The following is a 15,343-nucleotide window of genomic DNA, read 5'->3' as shown; positions in this document are numbered from 1 at the left end:
GGTGAGTGGAGGATAGGGGCAAGGCAGGAGATGGAGGCAATACGTGTCCTGATACGCTATAGAGACACTGATCCAGGTGAGCTTGAGGAATCTCAAGGGAAATATTGCAGTGATGTAGACACATAAGAGATTTCTCTAGGTCATAAGGACACTAAGACACATAGGCTAGATACAGGAATTAATTCCCGAAGTAGAAACTGGATTCTGTAGTTTAAAGTTTGCTGCTGCAGGAGTAGATGGTTCCCTGCAAGTGCTCACAAAGGGCTTTCCCACTGAGACAAGAAGTGTCACAGCATCAGGCTTTGACATGGTCCCTCAGATTTACTCTGGTGTGACAGTCCCTCCATCTGGGGCGGTGGTGCAATCCTGATGTCCTCAGAGGTCTCCTTTTCCCAGAGATGCCGGCACGCTCTTGGGAGAGACAGAACGGACGGCTTGGGAGCGAGATGTACTGCCAAATGAACTCTGTTTTGCTCTCAGAGGTTCTTTTGGCATATTGAATTATATATCCCCATGCAACTGACAGAGCTGTACCTGTGGTTTGCAGAGAAAAAAAAAATTCCTGAAGGCAAGAAAGTGTGGCCAGAATGCTGTGTTTACCTGTAGATACCTCTATTTAAAGATCAAGGGATCTCTTGGTATCTGCATGTGTGCAGGAAGGGAGAGATGGGTTATACAGCCTGAAGGTTTGGGATCTTTTGGTTTAAAATGTGCATGGCGTGGCCCAGCGGAAGGATGCGGTCCCTCCCCGTGTCCCCTCGCAATAGCTCTGCGAGAGGGAAGGAATTCAGTTTCGTTTGCTCTTCTCCATTGAAGCCTACGCAGGGGGAAGGGGGAGACAAGAAGACGTGCAGATCATGCAACGTTATGTACCCCCGGATAACAATAAACCCTTACCGAGCAAAGGAGGCAGCCGCCGGCCGCCTGATCCTGCTCCGGGAGGCACGGCACGGCACGCCCCGCACCCACCCCCTTCTCCGGAGGCGCCGCACTGACCCACATGTTCGGCGACCTTTCGTCACGGGTGACACGGGCAGACGACCCCCGGTCCCGGGCACGTCCCGCCGCCAGCACCTAGGCCAGCGGCTCCGCGCAGCCCCGCCACGCCACGGGAGACCGAGGTGGGGAAGGGTCGCACGCAGCTAATGGCGCTGCACGGGCAGCCGGGAGGGGGGCTGCGAGGGGCGACCCGCCACCCGCCCTGCCGGGGGCTGCCGTGCGGGTACCGGGGCGGGGGCCGCGGCTGCCCGAGCATCCTCTGGCGCCGTCCCCGCCAACGCCTTACCCACGGTGCGGGATCCGATGCAGCCCATCACTCCGGCGGGGCTCCGGGGAGAGGCGGCAGCCTCAGCAGCGAGTAGGCGGAGAAGGCGAGGAGCAGAGGAGGTCGGAAAGGAGCCGGTCCCTTCAGCGGGAAACGCCGGGGTGGCCCAGCGGGGACCGGCGCGGGGTCATGGTCAGGTAGGAGCGCGGGGTGCCCCCGCCGGGGCGAGGCGGGCGGGCGGGCGGGGAGCCCGCGGGCCAGGCTGGCATCTGCCCCCGCCGCGCCTCCGCGCTCCGCGCCGCGCCCCGCGCGGCTCCCCGTGCGCCGCCGCGTCCCCGCCGTGCCGCCGCCGAGCCCCCGCTGCCCGCCCGCCCCCCGCTCCCGGCTCCCCGACGGGGGGCGGGCTGAGATTGGGTAAACAGCTCGGCCCGGCAGCGCCGCGCCGATTGGCTGCCGCCCTCCGCGGCCCGGGGAGGGGAGGCAGCGCCGGGCGGGCCGAGCCGCCCCTCTGCCCGCGGGGAGCGCGGGACGGGCCGGCAGCGGGGCGGAGGCCAGGGACCCCGGCGGGCGGGCGGGCAGGACGGGACAGGTGCGGGTGGCGCGGGATGCGCACGGAGCGGGGGGCGGCGCGGGGCCCCTCCCGCCCGCCGGGGAGCGGGGCGGGCACAGGTGAGCGGCGGGCGGTGCCGCAGGCCAGGAGCGGGGGGGGGGAGAGGCGGGTGGGCAGCGGGCTTGTCCCTGTAAGAGTAAAGCAAGTGGGGACAGGGGGAGGTGGGTGGGCAGCTGGCGCGTCCCCGTAAGAAGAAGCAGTAGCAGCGAGGGGCGCTGGGGATGCATGGATGGATGCATGGATGGATGCATGGATGGATGGAGGCGGGGCGGGCGGGCGCGGTTTCCCGGTAACTACACTTGCGGACCCGATTCAGTTACCGGCAGCCCCCCAGCGGCCGCGCCGCGCCTCCCCCGGGGCGCTTCCGCGCGGCTGAGCCGGCCCGGCGCGGTGCCGGTGCCGGTGCGGTCCCGCCGCAGCCCAGCCCGCAGGGACTGCGGGAGCTGCCGAGGGACAGGCGGCCCGTGGAGCCGCCCCAGCAGCCATCCGGCAGGAGGACGGTGGTTCCCCGCGGTCCGATCTGCCCCCGGAGCGGGCCGCGGGGCTCAGGCGTGCGGCGCCGCCCGGCCTCTGCCCCTGGCCCCGCATAACCGTGAAGGAAGCGAGCCCAGCCTTGAGGACGCTCGCTTGAGGCCTTTCCCACGTCCTCCCCGCTAACATGGCAGTGAGGAGGGATCTCTGCAGATGGAGAAGGTGTGGTTAGGTCAGTTCCCTTCACAGCCCAAATTCTTCTCACCTGATGGCACCATCAACAGGCGGTGTCCTCCTGGCCCGCTTCCCCAGCACCACGGACTCTATCCAGTCTGGTCCTTCCACCTTCACTCTCTGAAATGCTCACAATCTCTCCCTTCGCTCAAAAAGCCTCTCTGATCTCACCAGCATCCTTCCACCCATCACTAGTAATGGCAAATTGAATTTTACTGATCCCATATGATCCATTTTGATCTCATCCTCGTGCTTGGAAAATTCAGTTTTTGTCAGCAGTGCTGAGAAGTCACTCAAGACAGCTGATCATTCTTCATTAACAGCAGTACCAAAGAATAGGTAAATTCATTCATTTTTCCATTCACACCTTACAGTCAGCCTAAGGAAGGAAAAAAATAAGGAAAAAAAGGACTTCAGACAGAATGTATTTTGCCTGACCCTCTGAAACAATAAGCAGGAAGTCTACTCAGATAAAGTCAATTTACAAAATAAAATCTACACAGGAAAGACAAAGGCAGGGGAAAAAAATCCCAAACCACAGTCTGAATATAGGCAGGTATTTTATCTTTTTCCTTCTTCATGATATTGAAGGTGTTACTATGTATGGCAAACATGACTCTGCTGAAGTGTAAGAAATCAGAATCCCCTCCTCTCCGGTGCCCGAGGCCAGTCTGCTCTGCTGCTACAATGCTTATCACTGGGTACAATGCATTAGATCCCTGATGAGGTTGAAGTTTTTCCACAGTTAAAATTCTCTCCCTATTCCTCTCCTTCCACCTCCCCCATATATTTCCAAACCTATCAGTTTTCATCTCATTTTTCTGAATGACTTACTAAAGATACTTTTCCCGACATGTCTACACTCTTCTAACCTAGGTTGTAAAAGTACTGGGAAACAATAGGTCTAGCAGCATGTTAACCAAGGTGTTTCACCATCTCTAAAAAGCAGATCTCTAGGGCTAAAAATGTGAGGAAAAGGGAAACAAAAGCAGATTGCAATGGGAAGAGTGGTATATTAAGACAAAAATACCCCTGTTTTGGGTAAATGTTTTTTAAGTTGGTGGCTGCCCAGCCGGGTGTTGTCACCCACAGTCTCCTGTGGACTGATCGATCAGGACAGCTGTCCTCAGCAGTTTCACCAAACCCCACCAAACAGCATTTGCACCTCACCCTGGCCTAAGAAGATGTATTACTGACACAGCTGTGGGCAATTTCTTTTCCTCTGTTCAGAGAGTCTAGTTTCATTTTAATCCCCTTCTCCCTCTCACCCACCCACCAAATCTAAATCTGTTCCTCTGTGAACCTTCTTTGTGCACTGAGTGAACTCTGCTGTGGTTTCCTTTTCAGTGAAGATTTCAGAGAAGTCACTCTGACTCTTCTTTCTTTATTCCCCCTGAGCTTGTCTATCGCTTTATCTCAAGCTCAAAGTCATATCCCAAGTCCTAGCAAATGCACATTTGGCTTTCCTTTCATTAAGCTACAATATCATCTACATCAACCTGTTCTGACTTCTGCCCCAGAGTGTGATTCCACAGGCAGGTGAGCAAGTCCCAGCACTTACCCTGCCTGAAAAGCTGCTTTCCAGTTCTTCATGGGTTTGTCTGCTGCTGCTTTAGTGAGGTGGTAATTTACACAGGATCTGGCAAGCACCCATGCTGCTGCCAGACATGCACAGCAGAAAAAAAGAAAGAAGGATTATACCCAAGTGTCCATTCATTCACTCTACAGAACTATTGGTCTGTTTTGTGGCTGTCTCGCATGTCCTGATGCCACCAGCTCCCTCATTTTTTTAATTTGAAATCAATATCACTTAGCTGATGGAAGCAATACCTGTCTTGGCACCTAGAGCCATGTTTCATCTCTCATTTCTAATACAGTCAGCTTAATGAAAGGATAGACTCTTCACCATCTTTTGGTTCTTAATCACACCTTTATTTATCATGTTTACATAATATTATGTGTTATTTATATTTACATAAATCTCCATATTTAAAGTCAATTTCATTCTCATTAGAAGTTGAGAAGATTTTGTTAAGACTCAGCTTTCACCCAGTTGCTCAGCTCTTCTGTAGAGTAGGTTCTATGCAATAGGGAATTCATCATCAGTGAACAGTTTCCAGTTTTTATCTCGCCAATAACAAACTTTTTAAAATCAGTAAAATTGTTTATCATATAGTACCAAAAGAAAAGTAGGTATTTTATATTTTGAAGAAACACATGGTTTAATAAGAATGTGATTTCATAAGAATTATCTCGTAGGAGGGAAGTGACAAGACTGAATCGCTGAAGAAGGGACTGAAACAGAGCATGAATCTAACTGTCCCCCACAGTATTTGTCCTTGCACTTTCATGAGCAACAGTATTCCCACTGCTGCTTCAAGGAACTGGACGTAAATGACAGAACATAAACAGTTGTTTTCTTTGAAATACACTTTCTGACAGGCTGTGGATATTTTTTCTGAGCATTGTGGGTTCGTTCTTAAACAATGAGGCTACAATTTCATGTAGGAAATTGTGTACAAAATTTGTTTGATAAGTGCAGATTTAAATGCTGGTCTGAAAGATCTTCACAAATGTAAGTTTTTGTACAGGTTTGGGAGAGGGAGGTATTTAAATATCTCGAGAGAAACATGGATAGATCTTTTTACAAAGCTGGGTACCTCAGAAGAACGGAGCAGTAGGAAACAGCCCCTTGCAACTTCCTAATTTCTTTTTATGATGGGTGAAATTATGTGCCCCTCTGTTTATTGCAGAACTGAAAATCTCCACTTCCACAGCCCCTGTTGTGAGGGGCTGTGCTGGCAAAAGGGAAGGAATGTTTGACCTGTTGTGTTCTGTAGGTCACTGCCATTAGCAACTTCTGTTTGCAAAACAGCTTCAGTGCTGCCCAAAGTAGGTCAAGGATGCTGCTGGAGGAAGTGCCACATAAAGATCCCTTGACTTTCTTCTTCCTCCATTCCTGCAGTTTTGCAATGAATTCAACAGAGAAATTGAGATGCCGTAATCAAAACGCATGTGCTCCTGGGTGAGGACCACCTATTCCTGGGGTTGTATGCCAAGGTGAATTTGGAACAGACAAGGATCCATGCCTCTTTTCCCCCCATGCGCTGCACACAGAGTGGTCACTGCAAGTCTGGGCAGGGATGGGTGGGGAGGAAAACATAATTCCAGCAAATCTAAAAATAGTCACCTTGTGACTGATAGAGTCACTAGCCTGATAGAGAGGCTGATAACAGCACAGAGCAAAGCAGTTTTAGAACTAGTCTAGTTCTTAGCAACTTGTTCTAAACCTACCCTGAGGCTTCCGTCATATCCCTGAAGACCAGCTTATACTGTAAATCATCTGTTTGTTTGTTTTAAGAGATAGCTGTTCAACAGTGTTCATCTTTTCCATAAGCCATTGATGAATCTGTTAAACCTGTTTTACCAGATGTTCCCTATATCGTCATATAAATATAAATAACTTATAAATTATAAATAGTGGAACAGCATCTTCCAAAGAAACACTGCTTATAAAATACAAAGCTATTGTCACTGTCCTACCTGCTGAGTAAATATATTCTTTTCATCAATTAATTATCACGGATGCAAATTATATCACAGTAGGTAATGTGCCCCTGTCATCTTCCTTAGCTACCACTAAAACCAGCTAAAATGAAAAGAAAAAACAATATATATATCTTGCCAACAACTGTCCCACTTTCAAGTAAACATTACCAAGCACCAAATAATGCAAAATGTCTTCCTTTTGCCTATTCCTCAGAGGTATCATTGGCAACCATGTTTATCGTCCCATGAAAAGACTCTGGAAAATGAATGTCCACCTTCTCCTTCTCTGATCCTTTTTAAAATCCTTATGTAATACCTTGTGACCAGCTACTATCACAGAAGACATGGAGAAACTTCCTACATGCTTCTTGCAAGATGTGTCTTCAGCTGTGGAAAATATGCAGAGGCCTGTGAAGTTCATGAGTAGGAGATGTTTACAAAAATAGTCTCTGTATCAGATCTATAGAGGCAGGAATCGTCCTGCAGGGGCTGTTGCTCCAGTATGCTTCACTGCTGGCCTCCTGCCACTGGCAGTTTGGATTCCCCAGTAAAAGCCACTTCTGGCAGAGATCTCAAAAATTGCTTCATGGAGGTAATGCAGTAGATGCCATAAGAGTTAATTCTACGTCAAGCTGTATTAGCTACTGATAGGATTTTCATGTGCATCGAAAAGGAAATGAGATAGCAAAATGACTCATGCAGTTCTTCTTTCTTTAGAGCTCCTTCGCTGCAGAAGACAAACAGAAAGGTTTTTTTATGAGGTTTTAAAGAAGGAAAAAAAGTGCCAATGTAGTTCAGATCCTGAAAGTGGTGCAACTTATCTCACATAAGTGAAAGGCTGCATCCTTTCAAGCTGGGAAAATATTTGAGGCTGTGTGAATCAACTGAAGGGACAACAGGTGGAGAGAGGTAGGTTATGTTTGCATTACATATTGTGATATAAGCTCATGCTTACCTACACTCACACCCCAGCAAACTTGATCTCGTTCTTCCTGCACCCAGAGATCATAAAAAACTTCAGTTCAGTGCTGAGATAGAACCAATCAGTCCACACCCTCAATAGTGCATTTATCAAAAACTTCTCCTGGGTATTTTATCCCATATTGCTGCAGAGATGTAATGGTAAGCACCATTATTTTCTCCTCTTTCACCGTAAAATATTTTCTCCTCTTCTCTTCATGGTGAATTCTCAAATTGGCCTATGCTGCCACAGTAGAGACACATGCTTGGGACGTCCTGGCATCATCTCTTGGAAACTGAACATTTGGCAGAGTGTCCCGAATTAAGGACAATCTTACCCAGAGGAATTAAATACTTTTATGTTTGCCAGATACCTTAAAACATACTTATTTCAACACAAGGTTAAATTTTAAAATATTTTTTCTGAAACAAATTAGAATTTCTACAGTGGGGAGGTATCTTCCCAACACATAAAGCCCTGCCAAGGAGTGGGCCACCTGTAACTTAACAACAGACAGGACTCACATGCATGCTTTGCTGCAAAGATCCCTGTTGTGTGACCTTGATTAATTTGGCAGTGTTTTATTAAAATGCAATAAACTAATGTATAACAACTGGGTTTGAAGTATTGGTACAGAAATAAATGTTCAATACCCAAGTGGTCATTCTTTTCTCACCTTGATATTTGCCTTCCATTAGTTTTTTTCTTAAGAATTTGTACCTTCATGGTTTTTCACAAAAACAGTACTGGTTTGCAGGTTTTTAGGAAGTGTAATATTCTCTCAGCATCTTCATCCCTTTTTGGTTTTTATGCAGAGTCATGCAGAAGTGTCATGCTGAGTTCTAGATATATTAAGATCTCATTTTTGTACAGTTCCCATTTCAAGGCTTTATGGAAGACATAGGACAGGAATTTACCATCTGGAGCTGTGGTGGTGCAGCTTCCTCTGGTAGCATCTCCCCCACGCCTTTGTAGCACAGTGACCTACTGCATGTGACCATGCATCACCTGCCACTCCAGCAGGAGACCCAGCACTCTCTGGAACTGCAGCTCAGCACCAAAGAATTAGCAAGTCTAGGCTGCCTCATCTGTCACAAACTTCACCCACTCAGCATCCCCCTCCTGGCAAGTATCTTTCATAAATCCATTCTGCATCCTCGTATGTCCTTACCTTGTGTCTGAGCCAGCTAAATGCCTGCTCACACAGAGTGAGACTGGAGGTAGGCTGGGGCAGGCTCCGAAATTCCAGTTTCCTTTGCCATGGCCTGGGGCTTTTCCAGCAGCAATTGAAATGGGAAGATCAGTGAGTTCAGATAAGGGACTCTTTCCCACTCCCTGCCAGGAAGGGCTCAGCAGATGCCAGTGAGTGAGGAGGAAAAAAGAAAGGAACTTCCAGGAGTGTAAAAAAAGAGTTTGTTGAACCTCTGGCAGTGACACTGAGACTGTGAAGGTTGCTCATCATCAGGTAGGTAGTGACAAGAGGGGAGGTCTGAGGAGGTTGCTTTGGAAGGCCAAAAAGGCTACTTGATATGCATTCAGAAAAGAGACACCCCCAATGACATAAATGTGAGATGTATATTAGGGTGAAAATATCTTTGGTGCAGTCTGAGCCTTATTTTGCCTTTTTTTAAACATTTACTTCATCCTCTACTGAATGTCTCATTTCCCAGTAGTGAAGCTCCTTCTCCTAAATGTCAGTTGAATCTATCCTAGTGGTGTTGCTCAAACTGCATTTTTAAAAATAATCTGCAAGCAGTTAATGTGCTTTTTAAATTCCCAGTGTTATGTAAAAAGGCACAATATTTTTAGCCTTACAAAATATCAGTTGTCATCTCCTCACTCTCTCCCTTTGATATACTGGAGACGGGGGCCTGGAAGCTCAGAAAAACTGTGGATACTAACTGCTTTAAAAATAAGGTGGGGAGTTTCTTTCTGCAATGTGGTCTTGTAATTTTATGGATCTTAATAAAAACATACAAAAATACCCCAAACCGTAAAAGCAAGTCTGAACAAAGAAAAGTACTTCTTATTTTAAAAGCTACTGATTCTGTCCTCGCTGCCGAATTTTAATGTCTGGAATAATGACAGTATTATGTATCCTGAAGCAAAATATCGACTTAAAACTGTTCACTCATGCACTGGCAGAATGGCCCTCCTATTTTAAAAAAATCTCCAGAAATTACTCTCTAGCATAGAGCACACAGCTGTTGTGAGTAGGCTCTGGCAAATCAACATTGACTCAAACTATTTTTGGAATCAAGTCAGGCCTGCTGCTGTTTCTGGAAGATGTGAATACATCTACCTGCTCTGCTCTGCTCTGCTCTGCTGCAGTCCATAAGGAATATGGTGGGATCTAGGATGCTTCCCTCTGTGCTTATTTGGAGGTGACCTTTCCATTCCCATCTGTTTACAAGTCTTCTGAGGTCTGATGTTTTTACCTGCTGGCAACCACCGTGATAAGCACATTTGGACCTTGCTGCTTTCTGTGTTCTCCACTGAAATTTGAGGAACAGGGTCTCAGAAGAGGCTGCCTCACTGCTTTTTCTTCTTACTGTCTTGTAACGCTTGACATCCTGATGGCACTTCTGGCAAGGAGGCATCACCTATCAGAAGCAGCTCATGAAAGAGCACCTCATCCTCAGAGTTGCTGGGATCATAGCTGATTCTTGAAAGAAATCCACCAACGCAATTCAAGAGATGGCTACTAGAAAATCCTGGAATAATAATGTTTATTGTTGCGCCACACAGTCTGTGCAGGTGCTATGTGTCGATACTGGGCTAAGGCAAAGCCTCTTAGCTTTTATCTGCTCTCACAGAAGGCTGCTTTTCCTTTCTATCTCCCCAAAATTCACCGTAATCCGCAATGGGTAAGGTAACATAGTATTTTTATATTTACCACTTCTTCCTCAGTTTACTGTCAGTTGGGAGAAAGAGTTGAAATTATTGTAGATGAGGAGAGTTCTGTTCTCATGGTCCCTGGAGTCACATAAATAATTGCTATGTTTAGGAGAGTGGAATTCTTCAGGCACCAACTATGTAACTTGAAATTCCATTCCTTGCTTGGAGGTGCAGGGATTTGAAGAACAACAATTTCTGAGTCAAAAGCAAACACAAGTGGAGACTCTTGGACTCTGGTATAATCTGCTAAGACAGCAAAGCAGGATGCAGCATACTGTAGGCTTCTCATCAGTGTAGACTGAAAGACAAAATGAATTCTGAGTCTAATGAGGGAGTCATTCCAGCCTCAAAACCAAGCCAGGGGCCTGAGAATATGTAACATTAAAGAGTAAAAAAGTCTACAATTTAGTGTCCCTCTAATCTTGACCGCAAGCTAAGGTCATTAAGTTGAATTTAGGCTTTTGGCACCGAAGGGCTGATATCTGTCTGCAGTGATATCATCTAAGAAGTTGGAGGCAATGAACAGTATCAACCAGATCTTCATCATATTCTTCACAGATGAACTGTACCCTCTACCTTTCCCAGTCTCCTTCCTCAAGAAGACTCTGGCAGTGTGTAGTCTAGCCCCTATGGAATGCCTCCTTCTGAAACTTCGAGGGAGACTGAAGTGTGTGTCCCATATGTGCGTTTAAATTTGGACCTCTCTGCAGATTTCCTCTTTCTTGGATCAGGAGAAAATAGGAGCTGTTTTACTGCATTGGAGAAATGCAGGCTGTCCAATGTGTCGAGAGCAAGTGACAAGTGGAACTAAGGCAGCGCCTTCCCTTTCAGGGTGTTAGATCTGAGGCTGCAATGCTTGTCTGTACATTGACTGGATGTAATACGTGGCTCTTGCACTGTTTCAAATTTGACACACTCTTACACAAATGCACAATATTTTCTTGTTTACTTCTACACCAAATATAGCCCTCCTTTTTACCAGATCTCTTTTTTAAAAATATATATTCTTAAAGATAGAAGCTTGATGACCACCTTGGGAGGACAGTTTTTGGAAAGCATGGCCACAAAGCCTAAATAAACAGGAAGCAAAAGGATTAGTGCTGGTAGGACTCAGTAATTCTTCTCATGGCATTGAACACTATGTACCAAGGTGTTGGAAAGAAAGCTGTTGGTGGGAAGCCCAGGAAAAGCAACACTGAAATAGCTTTGTAAACATCCCGTTCATTTCCTCTGGCAGCAGCAAGTCTAACACTGTCTCTGAAACCATCAGTCCCTCTGCAGAAAGTGGTCTGATAAGGCTCTCCTCATAACCTGAGCCTATTTTCATTAGCACCTTGGTGAGATTCTGCTGGCTTAGTTTCCAGGCATCTTTCACTACTTGCTGCTCACAACCTTTCGCCAGCACTGTCGCAGACATTACCTGGGAGTCAAGAATCCCAGGGAAGAAGTATATTTGCAGATGAAGCCTAAACGCAGATGACCTTCATGTAAATTGCATCTAAATGCAGTATCTAAAGTGGTCTGTAGGGAAACTGAAGTGTTTTGGGTAAGGTTAAAGGTTTCAAATGACTTTTTTTTTCATGAGCCATGAAAGCAAAGGGTCAGGCTTCCCCAGTACCATGGTCATCATATTGACCTTCATCAAGGCAACTGAAGAGTGCTTTCATTGAAGGAAATGCACCTTCACCAGAGTATGTGCAGATAGTCAATGACTCACTAATACAAGATAGAACACTTTTTGAGGACCTCTCCTGCCTTTTGAGCAATAGCTGTGGCTGCTGATCTCTCAATATCACTTGGATTAGCTACTGGCCACTGGCACTGGTGGCCTGTAACCAGTGCTACCCTGTCCTCCAGTCAGTGGCTTTTGTACCATGCTTGATCACTGTTGCATATAGAAGGGACTTAGCACAGACCTTTAGAAAGGCCTCTTACGCTTTATATTCTCAACCTACTGAAAATCATACTCTGCTTGAAAAAAAACAGCTCTTTCCCATAAGCTATCACTTGTCACAGACTCCTAGCTGCCACTAGGACAGTAGCTCCACTGCAAGGCTCTGCTAATTTTCCTGAAAACCCCATGAAACAGTCAAAGATTTTTGTCTGGTCATCCTTTTATTCATACAGTCAGTAAATTAACTAGCAAAGCACTAGTAGCCACATGCACTAGACCTGGGAACTGCAAGAAATTTCATATACCCCACACTGTTTTCTTTTGGATAACTGGACAGCAAATCCTTGAGGGGCTGCACCTCTTAAAGCTGTACTCAAATGGTGTTTTACTGTGCAGCTCGTGGACAACATTTGGCTTTTTTTTCTTTAAATTTTTGCAAGCAGACTGTTGGACCATATGCCTGTATTGTCTGTTTGGTTGGTCTGTTGCTTTGCTCCAGGGCCTTGGTTCCGTGATCATCTACACTGTGTACATACTAGATTTTGCCAGGACTCCAGTCTGGAGTTAAATAATTACTTATGAGAGGCTGGTTTGCTGCAGGATCCACACCCTGTAGATAATACAGGGACTATATCAAGCTTCATTCTTCCTCAACCAGAGCAATCTGCTTGTATATTCCTAATGTGCTCTCAAGTCCAGCATGCCCTGGCAAATGCATGGCACATCTTTGTAGGCACACTTGAAAACACTGAGTTAGCAGTCTCCAGAGCCTGTCCCTGCTTATTTGGCTAGCTCAGTTCTTATGCAATAAAAAGTAGCACTGGGACAGACTGGAGTGACCAGGGTCCTATCCCAGGTTAGTGTTACTGGGACTGTAGCTTGGCATCTCTCTCCCTCCAGTACCAAGCAGCTGCACCAGGTGCTTCCCTGGGAAGCCACAACAAAATTTCTACTGCACCACACGGGAGGAGGCTCAGTATGAGATCAAGAGAGTTGAGAACCTGCTTTTGTGTCTCAGCTTTGTCGCAGGGAGTATGGGGTGAAGAGCCCTATTCCCAGGAAACAGCACCCTCCCCCTGACACAAACACACTCTGGAATTACTCCTGGGACTTTCTGTCTAAATCCAGCAGGATGCAATACCCAGGAGTACCTACATCTGATGAAACTCGTTTGTAGGAAGAAGCATGGGTTGTTTGTGCCATGCTTACAGCTCTACATAAGTGAAGAAAGGAGACTTCTACCATGGGTGCGTGGTACTTGGGTGGAAAGAGGCTTGCAGCACACACAGGAACTCTTTAATAACAAGGCTTACAGATGTGTTTCTTTGACAGTTCTGACAAGCGGCAATATTTGCCACAGAACAGCCAAATATGTCACTGCTTGTCTTGCTGGTGGCAAGGGGTGGGGCATACAGTTGAGGAAATGGCAAGGATGCCTTGGAATGTAGAAATGGCAGCTTTCCGAGCAGAATGGGCTCTGGCGGCCATCCACACTCAGCCACACACATGGGCATGCCCCAGGAGCCATCTCACAGCTTTCCAGAGTTGCAGAACAGGTCATGCAGCACCTGAGGAAGAGATACCCACTGGGACAACCTGCTTGCATCTCTTTTTCTTTGGGCACAGAGCCCAGCAGCAGAGAGCAGGAGGTGTGGGAGGGCTGTGTGAGGGGAAGGAAGCCTGCCAGTGAGCCAGCCCCAGGAGCCACAGAATTGAAGGCCACTGCCTGCTGAGAAGCAGCAGGAAATTTTGGTGGAAGGAGATAAGGAAACAGCAGTGGTAATGCATCTGGGAACTGCCCCTCCTGCCCCAGAGCCCCTGTCATGGCTCTGTCTAGGAAAGACCTAGCTTTGCTGGAAATGGAGCTTCTTCCCTGGACAGACTGTTCTCCTGGCTGCCTGGCTGCTCTGATAGCCAGTCATAATCTGGCATGACCAAGGTCATACCACAGGGATATTTTGCTCCCTCTTATGTGTATATGGCTGATTTGCCCCACTAAAAGAGTGTTTCATGACACAGCAAGGGTTTGAGGGTTTTTTTTCTGTAAACAGCTTTTGGCCTATTCTGGTGTTTTAGTCAGGACAATCTAACTGTGTGTGTGGGTGGAATGCCTTTTGAAGTGCATGTGTACCATGCAGCACCTTCACAGCGGGATTTGAGCACCTGCAGTGGCCCTTCTTAAAGATCACAGAGGCTCTCTGTAGCTGCTGAACAGCTCCCCTTCTTGGGGACACACACTTCTGATGAGTGCTTTGCACAGCAGACTCTGTTCTGAAGAGAAGCAGCAGAGAGACGCTCTAGCTGTATGTCCTGGGTCGCTGGTCATCCAGGGATGTCTCCAGAACTCATGACCTTTGCAAATAGCATTCCTGACTGTGTGCCAGTTGCACAGAGGCAAGGAGATGATGAGGCTTGTAAGGACTGCTGTCTCATGAGGCTCTGGTGTCCCCAGCACCAACTCTCTGTGTGTGGCACCCAGCTGTCAACACACAGCCCCCTATGGCACTGAGGCGCTCCAACTTGAAACTGCTGTTTGTCAGAAAAAAGACAGCTCTGCACACGTCATGGCCTCCACAAGGGGTGTGAGCAGCAGCCTGGCAGGGGACAATCTGGGCCAGACGATGTCTTTCACACAGAGAACACCCCGCTCAAGGGAGGCAGCGAGGAGCACACCAGGAGAGGCTGTGCCGTGGGAGCACAGCAGATCCCAGGAGACCTCCTACCAGGGTGAATTACATAGAATCATAGAATTGTTCGGCTTGGAAAAGAACTCTGAGATCACCCAGCTGTAACATCTGTTGGCCCATGTGGATGCCAGCAATTTGCTGCAGGTGGCCCTGCCCTGGACAGTGCAGGCCCAACTATTTGGCCTGGAGACCAAGGCAGATCCATGATATATTCCCAACCCTTCCAGTTGCCCTAGACGTAGCATTTAATACAGCATGGGGAAAGCTGATTAAGTAGCAATTTAACGTTAATCAATAAAACGTGGTTAGACTAAACAGAAGTTATGTGATTAAAGAAGCATCAGAGATTCAACACAGATATGAGTCAGAACTTTCGGTTGCTTAGGAAAAGCATGGGCTCCTGCGTGGTGTCACTAACTGTTAACTAACTCACGCTGAGATAAAATGGCACTAATTGATCTGTTGATATGGATGGAAATTACACAGATGCAGACATTTTGCATTTTTAACAGAAGTAAAGCACCCTGTCCAGATTCCAGATTGCTTTCCTCTGACCCTAAACACATATTTAACACAAAGATTCCCATCTGCAGCTACCTAAGCCATACCTGGCTATCAAAAAAGATTTTCTGCCCAATAAGTTTAATTCCCCAATAGTGTTCTTGCAAATAATTCTTCCTTTTGTATTCAAGGACTTATTTTTTCCTGTTACATCTATTTTTATTTTCATTTTATAGGCACCTAACTAGTGCTAACACATACCTCATCCCAGCGC

General features: G+C 47.1%; 2 protein-coding genes across 4 annotated transcripts in view; one reads left to right on the top strand and one right to left on the bottom strand.

Annotated features, from left to right (window-relative positions):
* FAM131B (family with sequence similarity 131 member B) overlaps positions 1 to 1,527 on the bottom strand; it is a 32,704-nt gene extending 31,177 nt beyond the window's left edge. For all 3 annotated transcript variants that reach the window (XR_005257974.1, XM_038145627.1, XM_038145765.1), the window contains exon 1: positions 1,286 to 1,527. Coding sequence is in view for 2 of the 3 variants with exons in the window: in XM_038145627.1 (XP_038001555.1) it covers positions 1,286 to 1,313 (28 nt within the window). In the remaining variant the exon portion in view is untranslated. The remainder of the gene's footprint in view (positions 1 to 1,285) is intronic.
* Positions 843 to 15,343, top strand: part of ZYX (zyxin) — a 29,498-nt gene continuing 14,997 nt past the window's right edge. Inside the window, exon 1 of the mRNA XM_038145487.1 lies at positions 843 to 1,121. The gene's annotated coding sequence lies outside the window, so the exon portion shown is untranslated. The remainder of the gene's footprint in view (positions 1,122 to 15,343) is intronic.

The sequence above is a fragment of the Motacilla alba genome, chromosome 1 (genome assembly GCF_015832195.1).
Source record: "Motacilla alba alba isolate MOTALB_02 chromosome 1, Motacilla_alba_V1.0_pri, whole genome shotgun sequence".
Lineage (NCBI taxonomy): Eukaryota > Metazoa > Chordata > Aves > Passeriformes > Motacillidae > Motacilla > Motacilla alba.
The sequence above is the reverse complement of the archived record's forward strand: the minus strand, read 5'-3'. Positions and strand labels throughout refer to the sequence as shown.